The sequence below is a fragment of the Engystomops pustulosus genome, chromosome 6 (assembly GCF_040894005.1).
Source record: "Engystomops pustulosus chromosome 6, aEngPut4.maternal, whole genome shotgun sequence".
In the NCBI taxonomy this organism is placed as follows: Eukaryota; Metazoa; Chordata; class Amphibia; order Anura; family Leptodactylidae; genus Engystomops; species Engystomops pustulosus.
In genome coordinates this window covers 104,653,035-104,667,769 of record NC_092416.1, presented here as the reverse complement: position 1 = coordinate 104,667,769, position 14,735 = coordinate 104,653,035, and the positions used below count along the sequence as shown (strand labels likewise).

Here is a 14,735-nt window from a genome sequence, read left to right as displayed (position 1 = left end):
AAGTATAACATTTGAAACTTTGAAAATAGTCATTTTTTAAAAATTTTTCCAAAATTTTTTAATTTTTACCCCCCAAAAAAGGAACGGATCACCGAAATGACACTACTAACATAAACTACAATGTCTCACGAGAAAACAATCTCAAAATCACAGAGATATCTTAAAGCGTTGAAAAGTTATTACCACAGGAAGAGACACTGGTCAAATAAGTTACGAGGGTAGCATAAGATGCGGGGGCACTCGCTGCAATGTGTGCAAATACATATGCAAAACCACATCTTTTTTGTCATCAGTCACTTCAAAAATATATAACATTAAGAGTCATCTCAATTTTTCCTGGATTGTTACTTTGTTTTGCAACTTCTGTTCATGTGGTGAGAGGAGTTTCTCTTTAACTAGAACATTGGTATTGCTTAACTCCTTAGGGATGTGGTCCTTTTTCGTTTTTGCATTTTCATTTTTCACTCCCCACCTTCAAAAATCTGTAACTTTTTATTTTTCCATGTAAAGAGCTCTGTTTGGGCTTGTTTTCTGCGTAACAAATTGAACTTCATAGTGATGGTATTTATTATTCCATGCCGTGTACTGGGAAGCGGGAAAAAAAATTCAGAATTCAGTGAAAATGATGAAAAAAGGAATTGGCACCGTTTTCTTGTGGGCTTGGATTTTACAACTTTCACTGAGCCCCCCAAATCAGATATCTATTTTATTCTTTGGTTTGGTACGATCACGAGGATACCAAATTTGTACAGGTTTTATAATGTTTTCATACATTTAAAAAAATTAAAACCTTCTGTACAAAAAGAAATTCATACTTCAGTGCACAGAACTGTGGGTGGTGTCATTTTTTTTTTACTTTTGATGATGTTTTTAATGCTATCATTTTGAGGACTGTATGAGCTTTTGATCAATTTCTATAGAATTTTTTATGTTTTTCAGAATGGCAAAGTGGCATTTTTGACTTTGGGCGCCAATTTCGGTTACGGGGTTAAATTTCTAATATATTTTGATAGACATTTTGGGATGCAATGATACCTAATGTGTTTAGGATTTTTACTGTTTATTTATATTTATATCAGTTCTAGGGAAAGGGGGGTGATTTAAACTTTTACTTTTTTTACTATTTTTTCATATTTTATTAAACATTTTTTTAAAGTTTTTTTTACCATTATTTTAGATCCTCCAGGGTTATTTAACCCTGCAGGGTCCGATAGCTAATACTATATACTGCAATACTACTGTATTGCAGTATATAGCTATTTTACAATGATTTTAATGCCCTCTGCTGGCTATTATAAATCATTGCACATGGCAAGCCTACGAGTCTCAATGAGACTCTAGGCTGCCATAGCAACCTATCGCCGCCCTCCGATGGCGTTCCAGGGAGCGGCAATCGGAGTGTAGGGGAAGGGAAGAAAAAGGGGGAGGGTTTATTTTGTTTTGTTAATTATGCCTGACTACTTAACCTTATAATACAAGGTATTTCACCCATCTGTGATCTGTTTCTCTGCTATGACACTGTATAATTATGTAATTGTAATAATGGTGGGTGTACTTTAATGTCTTTATATTAAGGGGTGAAAAGTTTAAAAATTAAAGTCAAGTTGAAAAAAATAAGGAAAGCAGGAATTAAAAATCTGTGTCCGCCCACCCCAGACATAGAGTTGCAATATACCCAAGAACTTTTATTGTTGGTTGAGATATAACAGACCTATGATGTTGATTAAAGATAACTGCCAATGGCTGTGACTTTCTGCAATGTGCAGATGTAGAGGGAGGGCAGCAGTTAGGGCTTCATGGTTGAAGAAGTGAGAGGTGATTATCCAGGACCAAGAGCTGACATGGATTGAAAGCAGTTATACTTTGGATGAAGAAGTGGTGGCGAGGATGCCATGTGATATATCACATATGAGGCAGTGGGTGGCCAGGCCAAACGTCCTCCGCAGTGCAGATAGGCAAACAGCAGCAGAGTGTAAATGCTGAAAATGTGAACACGGCACAAACTTTGAAGCGGAAATTACAGGTGGAATTAGGTGGAATTCCAGTTTATGTATGCTGGGAAGTTTGTGTCAGCAGCAAGCCTTTGTGGAATTCTAGCTGTAGACTGCCCTGGTGAGTCAAAGTAATGACCAGCAGCATTTCAACACCACCAAATGGACTGCATCCAGAGACGCTCATTTATAGAGCTTATCTGTAGTGTTAGAAGTTCCTCCAATTGTCCAGGCAGATTATCAAAAGCATACCCCAGCACTGTTGAGAGTAAATTTTCCTTCACCATAGGATACAGTTAGTTACCTACACAGAAAAAAACACAAGACATGCATGTTTTTTAATAAGATCTGAACAGAATTTTTGCTTGTTCCAGATGATTTATAAATGGATATATTGGGGGTCATTTACTAAGGGCCCAAATCGCGTTTTTACGGCGGGTTACCCAATTTTTTTGGTTTTGCGCCGATTTTCACTGAATTGCCCCGGGTTTTTGGCGCACGCAATCGGATTGTGGCGCATCGGCACCGTCGTGCACGCTACAAATAGGCGTGGCCTAACGAAAACCCGACGGATTCGGAGAAACCGCCGCATTTAAAAAGAAATCCACCGCAGAGAGCGCGTCGCTGGATCGCGAATGGACCGGGTAAGTAAATCTGCCCCATTGTGTGTAGATTATGTAGGACATAGAATTACATGTATATATGTTAATGAGAACCTGCGTCAGTTCGAGTCTTTAAAATAAACACAATGGCCCAGACTGATTAAACTGGCTGTGCCAGTTTTCTGTCTGAATTTGCACGAAAAAGAACGTCTTTGGAGTTTCCATATGTATTTAACAAGGATTTGCGCTAGCTTTGTGTCACGGCTGCACTGTGCCGAAAAGACAGAAAAAGTTTGCATGTTAAAGGTGCACCTAAAAAAAGATGGTGAAAGTTCCTGAGAAGTGGAGGGTGTGCCAGATAATTGAAGACTGTGCCAGTCAGTGTTCAATAATCTGGCGCAACCTGCACATTCATGAGTTAAACTGCACTTAGTGCAGTTTGCCTCACTATTGATAAATCTGGGCCAAAGTTTGTTGGGAAGTCAGAGTTCCACAAATAAACTGCATAAACTAGTTGTTTATACACTTAGCAATGTCGGGATATCCTTTATAAAAATTCTAATGTTTACTAACATGTTTTGCAGGCAATGGAGAACCATTTTATCAATGGTCAAAGGCTGTTCAAATTTGTACAAATCTTGATCTTGTACTTGATTGGCTCCAAGGTATTGGTCTTGGTGATATAGCAACTGAATTTTTTCGTAAATTTTCTACAACTGTAAACCTGCTGTGCATTCCTAAAACAAGTCTTTTAAAGGTAGGATGTGTGCATATACCTTGTATTACTCTTATTATGGAAAAAATAAGTTCTTCTAGCAGTGCCCAAACACATCTATATATATATATATATATATATATATATATATATATATATATATATATATATATATATGCCTTTACAATTGTGCATTATTTGAAATCATCATAAATGTCATACACACTACTAGGTTTATCAGTGACTGGTAATTGATCAGACACAGGTAGAAGTGCCATATTGCTACTAAACCCCTTCATGACCAATGGTTATTAAAACCTTCAGGACCAGACCAAATTAGTATTAGTATTCTACAGATTATCTTATAATTATACAAAGTACTGTAGTGTTTTTTTTAAATAATTGTTTAATTATTTCATTTTTTGTTATTCTATGTTGTGTGCTATAGTTTATACAGTCTGCAGTGAATATATACTCTCTCTCCACTGACAGAAATAATAATAATTCTTTATTTATATAGCGCACACAGATTACGCAGCGCTGCACAGGCATGTCAAATTGGTCCCTGTCCCCATGGGGCTCACAATCTAAACAACCTAACAGTATGTTTTTGAAGTGTGGGAGGAAACCGGAGTACCCGGAGGAAACCCACGCAAACACGGAGAGAACATACAAACTCTTTGCAGATGTTGACCTGGGTGGGATTCGAACCCAGGACCCCAGTGCTGCAAGGCAGATGTGCTACTCACTCAGCCACCGTGCCGCCCAGAAACAGTTCTGATTATAATAAGACCAATGTATATATACACTGCAGCCCTATAAAAGCTTTTGTTGCAACAAACTTTTACTTTGATTACTTTGATTGGATCCTTCCTATGACCTCATTGGTTTAGGAAAGTACCAATAAAGCAATCAACATGAAGGTATATTGATTTAAAAGTCAGGAGTTATTCTTCTCCTTAGCTGGGATTTGGGATCGCTGCTTAAGGACCAGGGGTTACTGGTTGAGTGTAAGCTCTTGCGAGCAGGCCCTCATCCCTGTTGTTTCCATATGACAGTTTGTACTTTGTAATGTATTATTTTATTTTTATAAGTCCCCTAAGATTTGTAAAGTGTTACGGCATATGATGGTGCTTTATAAATAAAGATTATTATTAAATAATCCCTGGACTTATTGAAAGCCATCGCAGCCATCGATTGCTAGTAAATATCATGTAAAAGCTATGTGTCATTATTTGCTCTACCAAAGCTCTAAAACTCTATTCCCTTCCCATCCTTTTTATCATTTTATCATATATATATATATATATATATATATATATATATATATATATATATATGCTAATATAAAGCTGATTACATTTACTTCATAAAATATTTTCCATGTGGGCCTCATTTATATAAAATGTCTTAGACCAGGGTTTGCATAACCCTCCAGCAGTGTCCAATGAGTGTCTCCGTCATTGACTGTGTACGAGGCTAGGCAGTGGTGATGCTCCCAGTATTTCCTGCTCTGCCCTAACTTCTGACGGTGGCACTATATGCCAGCATTAGAACCCAGTGCAGAGGGGAACCAAATAATGAGGACATCTCAGCTGTTTTGTACTCACTGCTTGGCTCCTCCCCTCCTCCGACTGCTGCACTGCTCTAGGTACAGTATTAATTCCTGTTCTGGGGGTCTCTTGTATTAGTGCCTGCACTGTGGAGGCCTGAGTATTTGTGCCTGCTCTTTGGGGTCTCCTGTATTAGTGCTTGCACTGCAGGATCTCCAGTATTAGAGGCTGTTTTAGGAGGTCCCCATTATTATAGACGTGCTCTGGAGGGTCTCTTGTATTAGTGCCTGTACTGTGGAGGCCTGAGTATTTGTGCCTGCTCTTTGGGGTCTCCTGTATTAGTGCTTGCACTGCAGGATCTCCAGTATTAGAGGCTGTTTTAGGAGGTCCCCATTATTATAGGCGTGCTCTGGAGGGTCTCCAGTATTAGTGCCTTCTCTGGGAGGTCTCTTGTATTAGTGCCTATACTAAGGGATCTCCTTTATAAGTACCTGCTCTGGATGGTCACCTGCATTAGTGTCTGCTCTGGGGCATCTCCTTCATTAGTGCCTGCTCTGGGAGTCTCCAATATTATATGGCTGCTCTATGGGTCATCTCTAGTATTATTATTGTTTGATTTGTGCACTGTGTTTGTAGTCTGTTCTGGGGTTTAAACTACTTACTTAACGGGGGTCTCCAGTATTACTTCCTGCTCTAGGTGGTCTCCAGTATTACTGTCTGGTCTGGGGGTCTCTTGTATTGTTGTCTGCACTGTCAGGGGCCAAGTCTTAGTGGGTCTCCAGTATTAGTGCCTGTTCTTGGGGGGTCTACTGTATTAGTGCTTGCTCTGGGAGGTCCCCATTATTATAGGTGTGCTTTGTGAGGTCATCAGTATTATAGGTCTGCTCTAGGGGGTTCTCCAGTATAAGTGCCTGCTCTGGGAGGTCTCTTGTATAAGTGCCTTACTAGGGAGTCTCCAGTATTAGTATGTGCTTTGGGGGTCTCCGGTATAATATGTCTGTCTGGAAGGTCTCCAGTATTAAAGGTCTGCTATGGGAGGTCTCCAGTATTGTATTATAGATCTGCTCTAGGGGTTGTCCTCAGTTTGATTATTGTCTGGTTTGTGCACTGTCTTTGTAGTCTGTTCTGGGGTTCGAATAACGTATTGTACAAATGTAGTATTATGCAGTAGTGGTTTCTGGGGTGGCCAATCCCTGTCTGCTGCCAATGTTCACTCCTACTTTTCGAGGGAAAGGGGATGAACAGGGCTACGTATGTGCATTTAGTGGAATACGTCCTAGGACTAAAGAAGGCTATATCCACCCAGCGTACCCATACAATAGCATACGTAGCATTTGGGCGCCGTGCTAAGCGGCTGTCTGTGCACTAGCTCCAGGATTTTTGTTAGTTTTAAGGTAGTTTTTTATGTGTAATTCAGCTTTTTGCTAGCTGTGCCAGCTGGCAGAGCCCTGATACCAGCATCTTACTCAGCAGCTGCTGCACCTCCACTCTCCCAGCTCTGACACAGACCAGCAGCTGCCCTCAGCAGCTGCCCTGCTGGCCACAGTAGCTTATATGGAACTTAGATGCCTGCACAGGACCCTAAACAGCGAACACTACACCCCCCCAAACAGCAAACAACCACTCCAGCTTTACCAGCCAGCTCAACCCTTGAAGTGACCCCACACCTGGACCCTTCTGATGTACTAGCAGCAGTATTATCATCATCAACAACAGCACCTGGCTCAAGCACCAGCGTACAAATGTGAGTGTTACCAACACTGTCATTAGTCACCATACATTAAAAAAAGGAAAGTGGTAGGGAAGTGATGCATGTGCCCACCACTCAGTCCCCTGCCACCCCAGCATGGACACAGTAGCTTATATAGAATGTGTAGGAGGTGGAAGACCCACACCTTCAGCCATAATAAGAGGTCCTACCTTGAAATACACTTGAGATCAGATACTATACCTTAGGATTTTTGGATGTGAAGGTCACCAAGCAAACATCCCTCATGTCATTAGGAAAAAAAACCCAGGGCTGTAGGGCCGACAGGAAACATAAGCTGAAGAACAAGGTGTATAAACCAGCGGTACAGTCACTGATCTTAGGAAATGTTAGGTGCATACGAACAAAATGGAGGAACTACACACGCTTTGCAAGCATGACAAGGAATATAAACAGAGCTGCCTTATTGCCTTCTCTGAAACATGGCTACACAGTGGGATAGATGATTCAATTATCAATCTCTCAAGCTACCAAATGGTCAGATCTGACAGAGACAGAAAGGCGACAGCAAAAACAAAAGGCGGAGGAGTAATGCTATATATTGACCACAAATGGAGCTACCCCAACCACTACAACATCAAGAAACAGCACTGTTGTGTAAACATTAAGCTATTAATAGTAGGTATTTGTCCTTACTATCTGCCCCTGGAGTTTACACTTGTCTTGGTTTGTGTCCTATACACCCCCCCAACTGCGGACACAGATATCGCCTGTGAAATTCTCACTGATAGTATCAGTGAACAACAGAATAAACATCCCACCTCTCTGATAATAGTAATGGGGGATTTCAACCAGGCAACCCCCCACCTTGCCCTATCAGACTTCCTGCAGTATGTTCTAACAGTCACTAGAGAGGAAAAAACCCTTGACCTAGTCCTGGCTAACTGAAAAGATGCATATAGAATAGTGACCCGCCCGCCTTGAATATAATTAAGAAAGAACTGAGAACCAAGATTAAAGTGGGGGAAGGAAGCTTATAGAAGGAAATTAGAAGCAAATCTAGAAACCAATAATGTAAAGGGGGTGTGGACAGGACTCAAGAAAATAATGGGCAAAACACAGCAGTACTCGGACATAAGCAAGCAGATGATAGATGACATGAACCTCTTTTTCAATCGGTTCTCAGAAGGGCACCAGGACAAAGCAAACACTGGAACAAGAGCTTGCAGAACTGAACATATGTCAAGTAAATCCAAAGGCGCGATACCAACAGTGATCACAGGGGAGGTACTAGATGTACTGAGGACCCTCAAAGTTAACAAAGCTAGCGGGCCTGATGAGATATTTCCATGCCTACTCACAACTTGTGCCATGGAGCTGTGTAATGTGCTGGCGGATCTCGCTTAAGGAAGGCTCAGGTACCTTTGGCCTGGAAAACCTTGTGTATCAGACCATTGAACAAAATCAAGAAACCAACTAAAACTAACCAACTATCGCCCAAACGATTACAGGCTGTCATTCGAAAGAGTTCTGATTAAGCACCTAAAAGGGGAGGTCAAGGGGCATAGGCGTGGACGATGCAGTGCTGTTTCTGCCGCACAGGACATACTCTCACCTAGAGCGCAGGGGAACGTCAGTCAAAATTATGAACTTTTGTTTTTCCAGTGCCTTCAATACAATAGAACCTGGTGGCCTGAGAGAAAAAATGGGGGCACTGCAAATGGACACCACCCTAACCAACTGGACCTATGACTACATGAAGAACCGACCGAAGTACGTCCAAATAGGAAACCTCCGCTCCAATACAGTCATCAGCAACAGTGGAGCACCACAAGGGACCGTACTGTCCCCCTTTCGATTCACCCTCTATACTTCGGACTTCAGATATAACTCTATCTCCAGCCACCTTCAAAAATTTTCGGATGACTTGGTTATTGTCGGTTGCATCAACGAGGGCAAGGATGAGGAGTACAGAAAAACCATCAGCGACTTTGTTAAGTGGAGTGAAAGCAACAATCTAGTGATCAATGTCGAAAAAACAAAGGAGATGGTCATCAACCTAAAGAGGAACAAAACGACCGCAGTATCAATTAGGATAAACGGACGAGAAATAGATCAAGTCAACACCTACAAGTACCTGGGGGTCCACATTCATGACAGGCTTGAATGGAGGACCAATATCGACTGGTTACGTGGAAAGGCCTGACCAGGTTGCAATTGTTGAGGAAGCTGAGGTCATTCCAAATGTCCACCCTAATATTAAAAATATTTTACCAAACAATGATGGCAAGCATATTGTTCTATGCAGTTGTCTGTTGGGGAGGAGGCTTAAACATCAGAGAAAACAACCGACTCAACAAGGTCATTTATAGAGCCCAGAGCACTATTGGGGAGACGCTGCATCCTCTAGAGGAAGTCTGGAAAACCAGATGCCTTAGGAAATTTGACGCCATTGCGAAAAACGGCAGCCACCCACTACACGACAGACTACTGCAGCAACGAAGCGACATAAGTTATTGCTACCGCCAGGTGTATTGCCGTAACATGAGGTTCCACAACTCCTTCATCCCGAAGGCAATAGAACTATTCAACTATACGGCGGCTAAAGCGAAGGACTAAGTCACACCCTCATTCCCCTCCCCCAAACCGTCTCCCCACCCCCCAAATGCGTTACAAAATGTGTTAATGTGTATGTTTTGTCTAAACAATATTACTGTGATCTTAGCGTGTTGTTAACACATTGAGTTAACATTGTGTTAACCTTTTAACAAGAATATAATTGGACAAATCTCCCTCCCCTCTCCTGTCGCATTGCATTTCAAAACACAATGTAAATGCTACATGTCAACTAAATTCAAGCAAGACAGTCCATACTGCATGTATTCCTGATCAGTATAATCTTATAGTTGGTCAGTTCTTGAGGCCAGCAGGAGTTAACTTTGTTAAAGTGTTAAAGCAAAAACTTGTTGAATGCTGGGGTGGTACAGCAGCTTTGATCAGGGGATGTGCTCAGAAGTCATGGAAACTGCATTTCCATTAACCCTTTGGTCTACTAACCATCACACCTCAGTCTTGTTTCTAAGGGCTTATTTAAAAACACAGTTTTTTCCACATCTGTATGCAATACTGACCTTTATTTTCAATTAGGCCATTTACATATCAAAGTTTTTCATGCGCCCACAGCAATTTGCCTTATGGCCAGTGACAATCAACAGCTTGGTATTTGAAGTAGAGGCCTTTTCTATAGCTTGGCAGGTCTCCAGCAGGTGGTGTGTGCAAGAAAATGGAGGGAGAGGCTGATAGATTAGGTTTCTCCCTGGGGCAACCCTGATGTGTAGAAGGAATCCCTGGTGATAGAATGTAAGGCCACCCTTGGTGGTGTGCAGCCAGATCCAGGGATCACACTGAGGCACGTTGGTGAAGAATAACTTACAGTTCTTTATTCAGCAAACAGGCCTTAACATGAGCAAAGGTTCAGCTGGTTAGAGTTAGCAAGTCTGCAGGAAGGTGGTTTCTCAACACCTGGTAAAGTATCATCAGGTTGGGCTGGAAGGGATGGAACCGAGTCCTGATGTGGACCTCTTTTCTGGGCCTAGTCTCCTCTGACTGGCCAAGGTGTCAGGGAACTGGCCTGAGGCACCTCTGCTTCCTTGACTGGAACACTGACTCCTCTGGTCAAAAGCTTCTCTAAACTGACTCCAAAGACTGACCACTGTGCTCACAGCCTCAAGGGGCTTTATAACCTCCCCTTGTGAGGTACCAACGAGCTTACTCCTTCCTCACAGTAATTATAGATAATACAGTAATACAGCTGCAATAACTAAGTTTCCCATGTTAAAGATCATATAGTGAGGTGATCAGCCTCCCTAGACACTTCCTATCTGAAAAACAGGGAAGAGGCACTCCTATAGTGCAGTCTCCTCCGTTAGTTGTGATGATGTGGAAGTCGTAGTAGGACTACTAACCTGGCCGAGTTGTGCTGGCAGACACAACTCTGGGAAACGCTTGTGTTTTTTTTCCGTTGGCATCCTCCTGCAGCCACGCTCTCGGGGCCGGTTCTTCTCCTTCTTTTGGAAAATACAAGTCTGACTCCGTGTCTGTGAACTGTCTTGGCTCTCACCAGTGAGCTGAACCCCTACAGTGTGCATATATGCTGTATATCTGTATACATGTTGTATATACTGTACACATGTGTATATATGCTGTATATGTGTGTGCATGTTGTATATACTGGATGTTTGTATATATGATGTATGTGTGTATGTTGCATATACTAGATGTGTGTGTATATATGCTGTATATGTGTGTGTATATATTGGATGTGTGTGTATATATGCTGTAAATGTGTGTATATATATGCTGTATGTGTGTATATATATGCTGTATGTGTATGTTGTATATACTGGATGTGTGTGTATATATGATGTATGTGTGTATGTTTCATATACTAGATGTGTGTGTATATATACTGTATATGTGTGTGTATATATGCTGTAAATGTGTGTGTGTATATATATATATATATATATATATATATATATATATATGCTGTATGTGTATGTTGTATATACTGGATGTGTGTGTATATATGATGTATGTTGTGTAAATACACAATGTGTTGTATGTGTGTGTGTGTATCGCTCATAGATCCCCAGCTATTGATTACAAACTTAAAGTCCCCCACAAAGATAATACCTCCATTACCCAAATCACCAGCCTGGCTACCAAACAACAGCCACATGACACCCACAGTGGAACATATCACTCCAGCAATAACCAGCCCCAAGGGCATGTTCGCCGTCTTTTCCCTTGCTGGTACAAAAAGAAAAGGAAGACCAGAGGAAAAAGGGTAGCAAACAGGTCACACAAAAAGGGAAATCAAAGAAAACTAACCCAACAATAGAAACCAGAATATTTAATGTATCCACACATGTACTTTCTCCCAATGAGATCAGTCTACTGAATAGAGTCTATCTTTTTGCCCTTCCACTAGATTTAAAGAGTTTCAGCTTTTTATAGATCTCAACCAGTTTATCCGCAAACTTACCATTGCAAGGCATTTTGCGATCACTCAAGCAAAAAGCAAGTTAGATGACACAGAGACTACTAACGATTTCTGCCATACATCACTTAAACCCAAATCCACATTTAACCCCACACACAATTGGGGCCCACACATTGAGACCTTCTTCTCTACGGTCTCTACAGCTTTTCGATCTTTAGACAGATCTACTCCATTGAAATTGCTTCCTCAGAATCTCACGAAAGCCATTGTTATCAGGGCTGCAGATAAAGGGGGGTCCTCCTAAACATATATACTAATATTGCACACTCACTAGGTCTAGAGGTAGTCTCCCCAATCCTCTCCGCAGACCCAACCTTACCAATTACCAAGTCTTCAGACAATCTGACGGATTCGGACTGAGCGCGGGATTTAACTTGAAAAGTGTGTCGCAAGACATGCACTGAGCGGGTCTGAGCTGACCTGAACGAGGAAGCGACAGATGCCAAAAAATCGGGCGCATGACCTTTATGAATCGCGGCAGGATGCATCAATGGACAACGCACAGCGGGGATCTCGACAGGACCGGGTAAGTAGATGTGCCCCAATCTGTTCATTGTCTGGGAAGGAACAAAGGGGGAAGCGAGAGATTTCCTAAATAGGCTAAACAAGAACACATGGGGCATCACTTTCACCATCAACACATCCAAAACTCAGGTGTATTTCTAGACCTACTTATTTATATTAATCCCATTCGATTCAAATCTGGTCACTAAAACATACTTTAAAACCGTGGACTTCAACGTTTTTTGGACTACTCCAGTTCACATTACAAGAAATGGCTAAAAAATGTTCCATATAGCCAATACAATAATAATAATAATAATAATTCATTATTTATATAGCGCACACAGATTACGCAGCGCTGCACAAAGCATGTCAAATTATAAACGTATTGTCAGAACTCGCAAATTATATATATCAGGTTTCAGGCTTCTTGCTGGAAAACCACACCCAGAGCTGCCTGTGATTGACAGCTCCATTTCTGATCCTGGGAAAGCTGGGTGGGTTTCTGTAATCGCTTTGCCTGCAGCTGCGGTTTGAGTGATGGACGGATGAGCCAGTCAGTGCTGGAGGAAGTGTCTATTACTGCCTTATATTCTGCCTAGCCCTCCTTCATCTGGTGCTGGTTGTTGCAGTCTATCTGTGTATCTAGTGCTATGTATCTATTCTGTGTATTGACTTCTGCTTTGCCTACTGACCATTCTATTTGCTATACGAATCTGTACCTTTGCCGCCATCTTGGTTTTGACCCGGTTTGTTTGACTCCGCTTGCCTGTCTGTATCTGTTGTTTGTCCCTCAATATCGTTTATCTCCTAGTGTGACCCCACCTTCCTGTCTGTCTTGTGTCAGTTTCTGTTACCAGTGTGAACACTGAACTATATCTTTATTCCGGTTACCTGTCCGCTCCACCATCCAGCAGCTGCCAGACGAAGTAGGTTTCCTGTCATCTTGTAGGGTCACTCAGGGACCGTCAGATAGGTTCCTGATAGTGGGTTTGCCTTTGTCAGGGCAGTTTATCAGCTTTAGGCAGGGCCTTACCCCGCAGGGACGTCGCAGGGTGAGTTCGCCACCACCTACCTAGTCTGACAGCTAGCGCCAAGCCTGGTTGTGGTTGCGCGGTTGCTGGACAGGAACTGACATGTATCTGCTGGAACTGCACAGACCCTGTGGTGTTTAGACAACAGTCAAAAATACACAAAAAAAGATTCCTAGAAAAAGGCTATCTGAGTCACCTTTGGAAGGATGCGTATAAGAAAACAAGCAACCTTAGACAAAAAGAATGCCTCTTACCATCATGCAGGTCCCAGGACGCCATGTATGGGTCGCAGTTTGCCCCCCCCAACCAATAGTAACACTCAGAAGAGCACCAACTTTGAAAAATATACTGGCTCCAAGCAAACATGCGAAATCCTCCTGCAAGATCATACAGCACCAATCTACGCATTTCACGGCCGCAACGTGAGACGTTTGCTATCAAATCGCATATTTCCTCTCACTCTGAGTTTGTCATCTATCTTTTAGAATTCCCTTACGCATTACAATATGTAGATCGGACCTTCAGCAAAGAATGAATGGACATAGAAGTAAAGTTAAGTCAGGATATGCTTCACATAGTGTTTCAAGACACTTTCTTTCCCATCATGAGAAAAATTTCAGCAAAATAAAATTTATCCCAATTGAACAGATACCTAAAACTCATTCTAATCGTCTAGATCAGTGGTGGAGAACCTATGGCACCCGTGCCAAACAGGGCACGCGGAGCCCTCTCTGCTGGCACGCATGCCATGGTCCTCCACTGTGTGTGCTTCATTAATGGAGCTCCGGCCACACCACAAGCTGCTTCTGCGTGCCGGAGCTCCAGTGCTTCTCTGTGCATTGGAGAGGCAGAGCAGAGAGTAACACACTCTCTGCTTTGCTACACACCTCAGCTGACGGGCTGTAAGCTTCCCAGTGCAGGCTGCAGCTGACCTGTCCTGCCATCACTTGTGGAGCAGCAGCGGGTCACTGCCTCCCTCTTTGCTCCCTCCCCCTCCCCCTCCTCCTCCTCACTGAACATGAGCCTGGGAAGACAGAAGCCGGCAGCCAGGAGTTCACAGCAGCAAGATGATTGACAACGAAGATAAGGGGATGAAGTCTGCAACATCCCCCACCGGGGCCTAGCCCTTGAGGTGAGGCCTGGAGACAGCCGGGGCCCGTGGTACCGGAGTGGCTGGCGGTTGCGGCCTAAGCACGCTGTTGTCACGGTGCTTGGTACGGGGGAACCGGAGGGCTGTCCTACAGCCTGGCAGGTCTCCAGCAGGGTGGTGTTGGCAAGAAAAGATGGAGGAGCGGCTGCTATAGCGGATCTCCCTGGGGCAACCCCTTAATGTCCCGAGTGTGAGTCTCTGTGTGATGGACAGGGTGCCGGTGATGAAGGCAGCCGTATTAGCAGGGACCAGACGGAGACAGAAGTTGAAGAAAACAACTTACAGTTCTTTATTTGAACCGGCAGGAACCGCAGCAACGTGCCTTTAACAGGTAGATGGAGTGCTGAGATGTGAGTTGGAGGGAGCCTCAGGAGATAGTTCACCAGCCTGGATGTAGAGGGCAGGCTGGGAAG

At 42.8% G+C, this 14,735-nt stretch overlaps 1 protein-coding gene across 5 annotated transcripts in view; it reads left to right on the top strand.

Moving 5' to 3' along the window:
- RASIP1 (Ras interacting protein 1) overlaps positions 1-14,735 on the top strand; it is a 600,616-nt gene that overhangs the window by 558,703 nt on the left and 27,178 nt on the right. For all 5 annotated transcript variants that reach the window (XM_072110521.1, XM_072110522.1, XM_072110520.1 and 2 more), the window contains one exon: positions 3,178-3,350. In XM_072110521.1, coding sequence (XP_071966622.1) covers positions 3,178-3,350 — 173 coding nt within the window. The remainder of the gene's footprint in view (positions 1-3,177; positions 3,351-14,735) is intronic.